Source organism: Capricornis sumatraensis, chromosome 17 (genome assembly GCF_032405125.1).
Source record: "Capricornis sumatraensis isolate serow.1 chromosome 17, serow.2, whole genome shotgun sequence".
NCBI lineage: Eukaryota > Metazoa > Chordata > Mammalia > Artiodactyla > Bovidae > Capricornis > Capricornis sumatraensis.
Genome location: NC_091085.1, coordinates 14,021,951 through 14,035,495, shown reverse-complemented (window position 1 = coordinate 14,035,495; position 13,545 = coordinate 14,021,951). Strand labels below are relative to the sequence as shown.

The following is a 13,545-nucleotide window of genomic DNA, read 5'->3' as shown; positions in this document are numbered from 1 at the left end:
TCAGCTGCCGTCTTGAAGACTCCCTCTGTGTTGTAGTTTCCTTATTCTTACACAGAGATAATGAATCACTTAGGATATGTTGTCGTGACAAAAAACTGAAGGGTACAGAGTAGTAAGAACATGAAAGTAGAGAGGAGATAGCTTCCTGGAAGGAAGGGACGTAGTAATTATCTGATGTGGGTACATGGGGGAGGTGGAGACTTTCGACTTCAAATAACGTGGTCAGCGGAGGCCTCAATGAGAAAAGTGCCATTTGAGCAATGACCTGAAAGAACAGTGAAGAAGGAAGCTATGCAGATATCTGGGGAAAGGATAACTTAGTCAGAAGAAAGAGGTCTCCAGGGGAGGAAGCTGACAGGTTCAGAGGAAGGAGTTTTGCACCACAAAGCGGTTTGTTTCTTTTCTTATCCATTCAAAGTTTTTCGGACACCAAGTCTTATTTTTTTTTCCTCTACAGCATATATGCATTGCTGACTAACTGTAATAACAAAATTTGAGGGGACTGTTCTTTTTTTTTTTTTGGCTATGCCTTGTGGCATGTAAGATCTTAGTTCCCCTACCAGGGATCAAATCAGTGTCCCTTGAAGTGGTAGCACAGAGTCTTAACCCCTGGACCACCAGGAAAGTCCCTGGGGAGCTAGTTTTTTACATAAATAGAAATAATTCTCTAGGAACTAGCCCTTCCGTTCTCTTTCATACAGCAGTACAGAACTCAGCTTTCTAATAGCTCCTGGAGCTTAGTCAGGATAATAAATAAAGGTGCTTCTTCAATATGTCTTTTTCAGGCTTTCAGGACTACTAATCCAATTTATCAGTGTATAGAAAAGAATAAACATCACAGGACTGAGTTACAAAGGTGGCCCTTGATGGCCTAGAAAGTTGGATTTTGGGAAGGTTCCCACCATTTCCAGAACAGATAAAAGAATACGGTTTATGCTGGACACCCGCTTTCCTTCTGGGAATCTGGAATTTTGGTACATAACAAAATTTCTAGAGGTGCCCATGTAAACAGCCCCCAACAAAACCCCTGGGTACTGAGTCTCTAATGAGCTTCCTTGATTGACATTTCACAACTGAGGAGATAGAGGAACATCCTGTGCGTCCCAGCTAGGAGAGGACCCCCAGAGGCTCGTGCCTGGTTTCTTCCAGACTTTGCCCCATGCACCTTCCTCTCTGCAGATTTTGCCTTCTGATAAATCGCAGCTGCAAACACAACTAGATGCTAAGTTCTGTGAGTCCTCCTAGCAAATCACCAAACATGGGGGTTTTGGGGACCCTGACACAACAGGAGACTACATTTCAATGTACAAGTTGTATTCCTTGAAGCCACATGAGCTTTGGACAATATTTATTATCATCATATCTCACACGGCTTATTAAAATCCCAAACACTTTATAATAAGGTAACAGCAAGCAAGCAGACAACCCAATGAGCTGTCAAGCGGGCTATATCTGTGGGTTATATCATGCTGTCAAAAGAAACACATTACCAGTTCTTTAGTCTAAAACTACTATATAAATTCCTACGAAGCTTCAACAGTACGTGAACCCTGGACTTCCAGATGTTCAAGCTGGATTTAGAAAAGGCAGAGGAACCAGAGTTCAAATGGCCAATATCCGCTGGATCATCGAAAAAGAAAAAGAGTTCCAGAAAAACATCTACTTTTGTTTTATTGACTATGCTAAAGCCTTTGTGTGTGAATCAACAAACAAACTGTGGAAAATTCTTAAAGAGTTGGGAATATCAGACCACCTGACCTGCCTCCTGAGAAATCTGTATGCAGGTCAAGAAGCAACAGTTAGAACTGGACATGGAACAACAGACTGGTTCCAAATCATGAAAGGAGTATGTCAAGGCTGTATATTGTCACTCTGCTTATTTAACTTATATGCAGAGTACATCATGAGAAATGCTGGGCTGGATGAAGCACAAGCTGGAATCAAGATTGCCGGGAGAAATATTAATAACCTCAGATGTGCAGATGATACCACCCTTATGGCAGAAAGTGAAGAACTAAAGAGCCTCTTGATGAAAGTGAAAGAGGAGAGTGAAGAAGTTGGCTTAAAGCTCAACATTCAGAAAACTAAGATCATGGCATCTGGTCCCTTCACTTCATGGCAAATAGATGGGGAAATATTGGAAACAGTGACAGACTTTATTTTGGGGGGCTCTAATATCACTGCAAATGGTGACTACAGCCATGAAATTAAACGTCGCTTGCTCCTTGGAAGAAAAGTTATGGCCAACCTAGACAGCATATTAAAAAGCAGAGACATTACTTTGCCAACAAAGGTCCATCTAGTCAAGACTATGGTTTTTCCAGTAATCATGTATGGATGTGAGAGTTGGAGTATAAAGAAAGCTGAGCACTGAAGAATTGATGCTTTTGAATTATGCTGTTGGAGGAGACTCTTAAGAGTCCCTTGGACTGCAAGGAGATCCAACCAGTCCATCCTAAAGGAAATCAGTCCTGAATATTCATTGGAAGGTCTGATGCTTTGGCCACCTAATGCAAAGAACTGACTCACTGGAAAAGACCCTGATGCTGGGAAAGATAGAAGGTGGGAAGAGAAGGGGATGACAAAGGATGAGATGGTTTGATGGCATCACCAACGTGATGGACATGAGTTTGAGTAAACTTAGGGAGTTGGGATGGACAGGGAGGCCTGGCGTGCTAAAGTCCATGAGGTTGCAAAGAGTCAGACACGACTGAGCAACTGAACTGAACGAAGTGAAAACACACTAGATTTTGGTACTGTTAACTTTCTCTCCTCCTCATTTTCCATAGCAACTCTGTTCAATCTTCTCACTACTTGGATTGGAGCCATTCGTTAATAAAACCATCAAGAGACTAAAAGCAATATGATTCTTCTAGGTAGTATTTTATATAGAGAGAGGTCAAACCCCTAAGCTAAAGGGGTTTCATGGCATTGCAGGGTATGCCTACAGCGTAACCCTGGGATGCTGCAGGCGAAGGACTGGTATACTTGCTCTGCTGTCGGCAGGAACGCAGTGGCAGGGTCTCGTTAGATAGAGGCAAGGATGCCTCCGGGCTACGCAAAAGCATTAGAGGAAATGAAATGAAAGAGGCTCACAGAGAAAGTGTGTGATTACCCTGGAACCCACTGTATGTCATTTGTGTACATACATCTCACACACTTTTTCTCTTGGCCCTGTAGGAGTCTCTCTTATAATAATATCAGATTTGTTTTTGTTTGCTGTACTTATTAAAACCCATCCAAAATTTCATGTAAGAATGTGAAAGTGCTTAGGGCTCTGCACTTCCAAGCCAAGAGCCTGCGTTTGATCCCTGGTTTAAGGAACTAAGACCTCGCAAAGGCAACCCCCCAAAAAATATCAAGTAAGGAAGTTTATAAAACATGTAATGTTATACTAATTTAAAAGTCTTTTTATACATTGTTACGTTTTTATAACTTTTGGTTATTTCCCTTCAGACAATTCACACATAGCTATATTTAGATTATGCTGACTGGAATAATATACTCCAGTGTTCTTTGGAAGGAATGATGCTAAAGCTGAAACTCCAGTACTTTGGTCACCTCATGCGAAGAGTTGACTCATTGGAAAAGTCTCTGATGCTGGGAGGGATAGGGGGCAGGAAGAGAAGGGGACGACAGAGGATGAGATGGCTGAATGGCATCACCGACTCGATGGACGTGAGTTTGAGTGAACTCCGGGAGATGGTGATGGACAGGGAGGCCTGACATGCTGCAGTTCATGGGGATGCAAAGAGTCAGACACAACTGAGTGACTGAACTGAACTGAACAGACATATACAATTGTATCTGCTATCAGTTTCAAGTACTCCTCCACTCTATCTTTACTACTGGCACTAACATAGGGTATTACACTTATTCTGAGTTTAAGCCTCCTTCTAAACTCTCTGCCTAAAAGGATGTTAAAGAGAAGTAAAATCTAAATTAACCATACTAATTGTCTAGAGAATTATGAAAAAACAACTTGCTTTTATATGTTCTCAGCTGTGAGTAATAATAATAAATGGCTGATTACAAATAATTTCAGAAGCAAACATTGATAAATTAGCATATATTTCTCCCCAGCTCCTGGAGTAAAAAATAAATGAGGCAGAGAAGTGCTCACATTTTCCTGGTTTGGCTGGAATTCGAATCACAGTGGGCTTCCTGGCGGGTGCTGGGTGAACGGCTTGTTCCTTTGTCGGCTCTGTTCCGGTGGGGAGCTGAAAGGGATCTAATGAGAAACAGTTGGTTTTGCACGTTTTAGTTAATATGGACTCAAACAAAAAACCTCATTCATAATTAAACAGTCATATTTCTCATGCCCTAGGGAAAACTATTCATGGATAAACAAAATCTCAGTTTGCAGAGACAAAAACAAAATCAGGGCTCATGAAAGGAAACAACTTGGAGCTCTGTAAATAATTTATACGGCTTTGCTTCCTCTCTGATGAGAGAGAGCCAGGACAATCTTCAATTATGTAGAAGCTATCTTTCACGGGAGTGTAATCATTTTATAAGTGTCTCCCTGAAAATGAGGGGCAACTGAAACAAGGAGCCCGTTTCCCCGCACTGTGAAGCCTCCCGGAACCTCCACTCCCATGCCTGTGCTAGAAAGCCTCCCCCGAGGGCCACCAGGGCCTAGAGGGGGCGCTCCGCAGTCTTGGATTGAATAGTCAGGTAAAACTACACCTCACTAACATGAAGCGGAAAGCGTTTTATCTTGGAAGTAAGGTAAGACATCTTCCTTCAAATATTTAATTTTGGGGCAAGGAGTGAGCATTCCTCCGTCTTAACTCATTCATTTAAAACTGGGCAGTATGTGCTTAGGGAGAGTATTTTAAACAAAAGCGTAACCACCAAACTTCTTTTCCCCTTTTCTCTGGCCACACTGCATGGCTTGTGGGATCTTCACTCCCAGACCAGGGACTGAGTCTGGGCCCTCAGCAGCGACAGCATGGAGCCCTAATCGCTGTACCGCCAGGGAATTCTCCCACCAAACCTTTTTACTGAAAGAAACAGTCTTTTTTTCTTTAACGCAAATGTTCTTTTTAGTAGCTTGGAAAGATGACCATAACTTTTTAAAAGACGAGAAATCTAAAAATAAATAGATTAGCAAAAGTAAAATCAAATGCTGTATGATGCATACGTATACTCTGCACAGCACATGGGATCTCATGAGGCTGCTTCTGCCTTTATTCCGCAAGAGCCAGAATGAATGTAAGTTATATCTGGCACCTGTCCTCCTGTGGGGAGATGCTCCCTGTGAAACAACGCACTCCAAGCATTCGTGGTTGGCCTGTTACAAGCCGCTGTTCAATAAAGCACCTTTTGCTGACCAACTCTTTTCAGGATAGATGAAAAGCTGAGCTAAGGATAAGAAAAGCCCTTTCAGCTCCCCAATACTTGCCTTTCCTTCTACCCAGCTCTCAGGACACCCCACTCTCAGACCTGCCACCAGAGCTGCACCCACTCACTAGTCACTTGTTCTCATATCTGCCTACCATGTGCTACTCACAGTGAGAGGTGGGAGACAGGCCTGTCAAGTACAATCCTACTTTAAGTTTATTATCTACCACCTACGTAAGACCCCCAGGTGGCATGCTAGATAACACAACTACTATTAGGCTACTGGGAAAAAAAATTAGATGACCCCTCTATGGAAACCTATTAGTAGCACATTAGTGAGGCGAGTCTTGTCTATGTTCAAAAATCCAACTCAACATCGTCAAAACAATGTCAAACTTTCACAAAAGGCTCTTACAATATAACCCCAGAAAATAAACAAAGCTCTTTTAGGTCTTAACCAAATTCTTTAATCCTTTATTTTGTTATAGCATTATTTTTCATTTCAAAAGTAATAATTATTGTAAAATTGGGGAACATTGAGAAATATATGATAGAAAATCTCCTGTAATCCCATCCCTCTAGTAATAATTATTATCTAAAATTTGGTGTATCTGTCTACAGATTTTTTTTCTATATCGCATTGTAGATATTTTTATTGTTTTGGAGTTTCTGGGCTGCAGCACGTGGCTTGTGGGATCTTCCCTGACCAGGGACTGAAGCTGGGCCACTGCAGTGGAAGCGCTGAGTCCTAATCACGACCACCAGGAAGATCCTGATTATGCAGGTATTTTGAAAAACAAAAGGAGAATCGTTTGGTATCTATTTCTTTGTGAGACAGGCTGGGACCTGGGACTCTCTGCTGCAGGGCTGCAATGCTTGCACCTGGACACACCCCTCCTCAAGCAACTAAGAAACTACATGAGACTAAAATAACTGCATGCATTTGCGGTTGCTGCAGATTCTGGACAAAAGATACAAAGAGACCAAAGAACCCAACTGCCACTTCTGAAGAACCCCAAGCAAAAGCAGGGTGCGGCACAGGCCCCCTGCACACAATTCCGCCTAAGGGGTGGGAAAACATCTATGCTACCCCTCCAGCTCAGAAGGTAAAGAATCTGCCTGCCAATGCAGGATATCGGGCTTCAATTCCTGGGTCAGGAAGATCCCCTGGCGAAGGGAATGGCCACACACTCCAGTATCCTTGCCTGGAGAATTCCGTGGACAGAGGAGCCTGGCAAGCTACAGTCCATGAGATCGCAAAGAGTTTGGACATGACTGAGGGACCAACACACACACACACACGCACACACACACACAGAGACACACACACACACACACACACATACACCCTCCAGCTGGACCCATCACTCACTCCATATCAGGAACCAGCTTGGCCCCCCTGGGGAGCCAGTGAGCAAGGGAAGCTGTCGCTTGTTCTCGCTCCCCACTGCTACAGGAGGGGCCCCGATAAAGCCTTGCCTAAATTTCTTGTCTGGCCTCTAGTCAATTTCTATTGATTAAGGAACCCAAGAACCTGGGGGGTAGGTAACATTTGTAACTTGCTCTTTTACTTTTTTCCATTCAGTGTTGATTGAGTGCATGCTACGTACGTAACAAACGCTGTTCTAGGTCCTGGGGATATGTCAGTGAACAGAACAAAGAACTCTGCCCTCATGATGCTTACGCTTGGGCAGGAGATGGAGACGGCAAACAATAAATATAATAGAAAAGTGATCCGTGTGCTATATTACAAGGTGAGACGTGCCACTGATAAAGGGAAATGAAGAGCAAGGGGGCACTTCAGGTGTGGGCTGAAGGGAAGCAGGCTGTAGGTGAAATGGCAGAGCAAGGGGGTGTGCGGAGTGGAGGGATCCAGGGCCCTCTTTCAACAACTGGATTTTACATATTCTAACAGTTCCTCCAAGTTGAATAATACACATCTGGTCTTTGGGAAATAGCAGTGCTCAAGGATAAAAAGGGGTGGGTACACCGATATGAAAGCCCATTATTGCAAATATTACCTGAACCTGAACTCCCTGGACGTTTCATCTGAGTACTGCTGGCTAAAGTGGAAGAATCTGAAGACCCTATGTAATCTGGCGTACATTTTATTCAAACATAGGAATATCATATCTTTCCCGTGCACACAGCTCTCCTTCCTGTTCGTCTCTCTCCCCTGCTGTTGCCCCTACTGTGCCTCCGTAGCCCTTGTTGGAACCTGCTGACCGCCAAGGAGTGACTCCTCCTGTGGCTGTGGCACAGACTTCACCATCCCCAGCCCGCAACTGTGGCTGTGACGGCCCATCCTCTCAGAGCTGTTTCCTCCTGGGAAAAGGACCAAAACTCAAGAAAAGGATTAAGACTGATAGCCGCTCTTGGTGCTCTCCCATTCAAGTAGCATGTCTGCTCTAACAGCTGCTTTGGGGCCTTATAAGCTGTTGGTTATTAGGATAGGTGTTTAGTTGGTGAGTTTAGGGGGTGACTGTGGAGGGAGAAGAAAATCTTGAGCATGGCATCACTTCAATCGTTCCCCAATTCATCTGAAATTCTGGGCTAGGAGACCACCTACGCTCTTTTTCACATTCCGGGAGTGAGAGCATGAGTAAGGTGGGCAGGGAAGGAGAAAGAAGCCACTCAAGCGCTCTCGGTGGACTGGGCACAGGGGCTCCCAAATGTGCCTGCTCTTGGAGGACTGGCCTCAGGGAACCCCGTCCCAAATTCTGCAGGTCTCACCAATCACATTAAAGGGTGGTCGTTCTTTTACACTTGCCGGGTTTAGACTTAAATACAAAGTATTCAAAATATCCTAGACATTCACTTTCTCTCTTCTTGGTCCTTACTTTTAATTTAATTTAATTTAAAGCTACTCTTTATTTTAAAGCTGCTGCTGCTTCTGCTAAGTCGCTTCAGTCATGTCCGACTCTGTGCGACCCCAGAGACGGCAGCCCACCAGGCTCCCCTGTCCCTGGGATTCTCCAGGCAAGAACACTGGACTGGGTTGCCATTTCCTTCTCCAATGCATGAAAGTGAAAAGTGAAAGTGAAGTCGCTAAGTCATGTCTGACTCTTAGCGACCCCATGGACTGCAGCCTACCAGGCTCCTCCGTCCATGGGATTTCCCAGGCAAGAGTACTGGAATGGGATGCCATTGCCTTCTCCGATTTTAAAGCTACTCTTTAATAACTGGAACTCATATCATGGGTAATTATTCTACTATATATGTCTCTGGAAAAAAAATTTTTTCTCAATACAGAGAAGCAAGGCAGTCTCAGTGTTCCAGCATTGTTGTTTGGCAGGAGCGGGTCTGCTGAGTGACCTCCCCTAGCTGACTCCCTAAGTCAGCGAGCTCGGCATCTGCCTCTCTGTCCGTACTGGCCCGGGCTGCCAACCAGAAGAGGTGTGCAGATAGGTGGGGAGGGCACACGGCATCACTGCAGTGAGGAGGTGGGGCCAGAGGCCTGGTTTTCATCTTGATGATGCTGTGTGAGTCTCTCTCTAGATACACCATATGTTTACTTTTTATGTCTTTTCATGAGGGGGCTATTTTTCTCCAACAGCAATGTAAGTAGGTGACCTAGGAAGCAAGGGTGGCACCTCATGTTTGGGAACTCCTGGAAGTGCCAGGCAGGAAACTGTCCACTATGGCATTTTTTTGTAGCAGCAAATTAATAAATAAATAAAACAAAACAACCTGAAATGTCCATCACTAGAGGAAACATTGACTCGAACATGTTGTGCCCATCCCAGGGAATATCAGGCAGGTGTAAGGAAACAAGGGTCAGACTTAGATCTACAGGCCCAGACAGAAGACCTTAAACCTCAGTACTAAATGAAAAAGGCAAGCTGCTGAGTAATGGGTACAGTGCGGTAAAAATTTCTGTAAAAGGCAGGAAAAAGTTTATGTATGTGTACACATTTGCAAGCTTTGGTTTGGAACATTCAAAGGCACCAAAAGCTACATACAACATGGTTCACACTGGTTACTCTGGGGATTTGAGTGGATTGGAAAGAGATTAATTTTTTATTTTATTAAATGTTTATATTGTTTGATTCGTTACAACTGTTACTTTGTAACTGAAAAGAAATCCAATAAAATAAATTTAATCACATGAAAAAGTTACAAAATTAAGCTGAAATAAACACCTGTGCCAAGTAAATTGAAACAAAAATCACTTAGAAATAAAAGGGAAAAAACATGACAAGACTTGTCCCTTTAGTTGCTTTTTCAAGGTAATAACAGCCCTAAAATTTTCCATAAAGTAACCAGAAAAACAAAAACTCTTTTTTATTGGGCTATTACTCCTCAGTGATTCTATTTAATAGGAAAGAATGCAGAGAAGTATTTTTGAATTTGCCTAATTTAGACATATTTAGTTCATAATAATTAGCTTTTATTTGAACCTTGAATAATATAATTATTTAGAAACATTGTAGTTTACTATTTTAAAAATTTCTTTATTTTTTAAAATCCTCAGCCTGTCATGACCCACAGGCTGAGGATCAGTGCAGGAGGCCATTTTTCCTCTGGGGCAAAGACAAGCGATATCTCTCTTAGTTTCTTTCATCCTAATTCTGCTTATGTCCAGCTATTTAAAGGCCAGGTTCCCCCAACCTCCCCTGACTACCCAGTCCCCTCATAAAAGACAACCTTTGTTAGCATTTTTTACATGGCTTCCAAAGACACAGCATATTTGCATGTAAATATGTGTTTTAACACCAACAATAGCTAAAATATCATGAATACTATCTATACTTTGTATTTTTCACCTAATAATATCTTGGAGATTGGTCCATATAGAGGATAACAGGTGTCTGCCTCTTTTTAAGTTACTGCACAATATTCCATTGTATGGATGCATCAGAATTTATGTAAGCGGTCCACTGAGGATTATTTCCAGTATTTCATAGTAGAAGTCCTTGATCTGGCGTGAAGAAAAGGCCCTTGAGGCTCTGGAAATTGTACCTCCAATTGTGCATATATGTCAAAACAGTATTTTCAAGGTAGTAAAAGATTCATAGGCTAATCAGATTCTCTGACTTCTGTGATCCAGAAAGGGTTAAGAACCTCAGGGTCCTAATTTTCTCTATCAAAGACTGTTTCCTGTTGCTTCTACAGAAAAAATCAAAACTGTCTGCAAAAGCATCTCCTAACCAAATCTAAGGAAAGTCCACGGCATCTTTCTCTACTGTTACTTGCAGTGTTTACTCAGCCCTCCTTCCAGCCCCTCACACCAATGCTCTACACCTGCTGCCAAACAAGCAGGCCTCTTTACACCTATACCCGCATGGTCTTCATTACCAGGTCGAGAAAAACATGATGGTAATGCAGTTTTCTGCCCATTACCCGTCTCTAATAATAGGCTTGTCATCATAATTGGTTTCACCATCCTTGGCTTGCTTTTCTGTCATTTTTTCCCCTTGAGTTCTGTTAATAGCAGAAATTGGCTGCTAAACTATTATTCTGGTCTGTGTAATGGGGCTGAGAGCAGAAGCATTCTGCTTTTTTGACAACTGGGTATGATTTGTAAAGGTGTGAAGAGGAACTGCTAATGCTTCTCAGCTCCATTACATTAACCTGGAAGGCATTCCAGCTAAGAAATGAATCCAATATTAAACGCCTGTTTTATGAGTTTCCCCTTAATAATTTTTCTAATCCTTACAATGTTTTCATAGCTTCAGTATTTTCTGATCTCTATTTCCTGAGATTAATATGGCAACTTCACTTTATGAAAACTACTTTATTGGATTTTCTTTCTTTTTGAGGGGAGAGAAAAAGAAGGAAAGGCCTATTTGTGAGTTTCTTGCCTTTCTCTTGGGTTCCTCCCTAAGTTTCTGGCTAATGTCAGAATGATTAGGCAAGTTTTCACAAAGAGACCATAATCCTTTACTTACAAAGACAATATTATTAATATACCATCAAAAAGTCACAAAGCCTTACAGCATAGGGAATACAGTCAATAATATTGTAATAACTTTGTATGATGGCAGATGGTAACTAGACTTATGGTGATCATTTTGAAATACTGAATCACTAGGCTATGCACATGGAACCAACATAATGTGGTAAGTCAATTATACTTCAGTCTAAAAAGTGTGTAGGGCTTCCCTGGTGGTCCAGTGGTTAAAAATCTGCCGTGCAATGCAGGGGAAACCAGTCTGATCCTTGGTCCAGGAAAAGCGCACATGGCAACTAAGCCAGGGCATCGCAACTCCTGAGCCTGTGCGCCACAAGGAGAGAAACCACCACAAGGAGAAGCTCCAAAGAGCAGCTCCCACTCGCCACAACCAGAGAAAGCCCATGTGCAGCAACGAAGACCCAGTGCAAACAAAAAATCGTTTCCCTCTCTGAAAGAGTCACAAAGCCCCAATCATTAAACAAAAATCCCCCTACATTTTGAAGAATTCAGAGATAATCTTGAATGCCTCTGGAGGCCAATAAGCAAGGAAGCAACAAGGTCCAATGTATGCTCTAGAAACACCCCTTGGGTAAGCATGGTATAGTTGATGGTGGTTTAGAAGCAGAAGCAGAAGCTCAAGTTATCTGGACCTGAAGATTAGAAAACTGGGCCAGTAGCAGGAGGGATGGAAATGAGAGAAAGAACTACTCATAAGGTAAAATCAGCAGGACTTGGCAACTTATTGGATGTGAAGGGCAAGAAGTAAGACTAATAACCACCACTTAATGAGCACACACTGTGTTTCAGACAATGTGATAGAGCTTTCCTGCATAATCATATTTAATACTTGCAATGCCTCCACTGGGAGTATTATGATCATGTTTTATAGATTAGGAAACCAAGGCACTATGGGGTTAAGTAAATTGCCTCTGGTCACCCAGCAATTAAGTGGTGGACCCCAGCCTGCTTGACTCTAAATTCAAACAACTAGCCACTGTGCGTGACAGGTAGGGAGGCTCAAGCATGAGCTATAGGACTCTTTAGGAAGGCTGCGGTGTAATGGAGAAGCTAGGACAGGGGCAGGATAAGGAAGGGGAGCAGGCTTACAAAGAAGACAGAGGGGCTGCCCTGGTGGCCCAGTGGTTAGGCCTCGGCACTCCCAGGGCAGGGGGCGCAGATCCAAGCCCCGTTTGGGGAACTAAGCTCCGGCATGCCATATAAGTAAATAAATAAAAATAAAAAGAGGACAGTGCTCAGTTCAGGATAACTCCACAAGCCAAGAGCAATGGTTAAAGCAGTCGGGCAGGGCAAGCAAATTACACCTTTTACTGAAAGGTGCCTCAATAATTAAACGTTGTACAGAAATCAAGAAACAGAAAAGGCTGAGTAGGAAGCTCGACACTATGCTCATGTTGATGGATGCTGTTGACCTTCCTTTTTGAAGATGACTGTAATTATCTGCTTGATGACATGGAATAAATTCTCAGCAATTATGAACCACGTTGCCATCAGCACAGACTCTAGCAGCTTCAGAAGGGGGTGTTACTTTGGCTTGTACTGTTGCCACCCCTTCACAGCTTGCTGGTGTTGGATCTAACCCTCTCTGTCCTGCTCGGAACCCTGTTAACACCAAAAAGGTTTAAATAAAAAATGCTATAATGAAGACTTGAAAAGTTTTTAATGTGTTGCCTGGCTTAAGGATTCATGAAAATGTCGAGGTGCAACATGATAGAGTAAAAAATAAGCTAGACTTAGAATAAAAAGATGCAGCTTGAATCCTGCTTTGGAAAATTATTAGTTTTATGATACTGATTAAGTTAGGTGTTTATCTCAGTCTGATATTCTTCATATGTAAATGAACCACGATGCCTTGCTGAGGGTTACTGTGAGGATTAAATTCAATAATGTATGTCTGGGATCTAGCAGAGGGTTTGGAACACAGCAGAAACTCAATATATTCTACCGTTTTTCTTTTCACTTCTTATGGACAAGAGGCATGCTACAGCCAGTTCCTACACTGTGTGCATAGTAAATATTTAATAAGTATATGGTTGTTATGTCTGAAATACATCTGTGCTCTGCAGAATTTGGTTTTGTATTACATAGTTTATATCATTTTGATGCATCTTAAACATTTAGAAGATAACAGCTAACCTTTTGAAAACAGTATTATGCTTACACGTTCATAAATTCTATCCAAATAAGTAAACAGCAGTAAATGGAATCTGATTGATGACAAGTAGAGCAGCTTGGTTTGGCAAATCAAAGAGAAGCTTTACCATCACACTCTCCATCTGAACAGT

General features: G+C 42.4%; 1 protein-coding gene across 4 annotated transcripts in view; it reads right to left on the bottom strand.

Annotated features, from left to right (window-relative positions):
• Positions 1-13,545, bottom strand: part of SH3D19 (SH3 domain containing 19) — a 121,404-nt gene that overhangs the window by 41,292 nt on the left and 66,567 nt on the right. For all 4 annotated transcript variants that reach the window (XM_068990012.1, XM_068990009.1, XM_068990010.1 and 1 more), the window contains one exon: positions 4,124-4,231. In XM_068990012.1, coding sequence (XP_068846113.1) covers positions 4,124-4,231 — 108 coding nt within the window. The remainder of the gene's footprint in view (positions 1-4,123; positions 4,232-13,545) is intronic.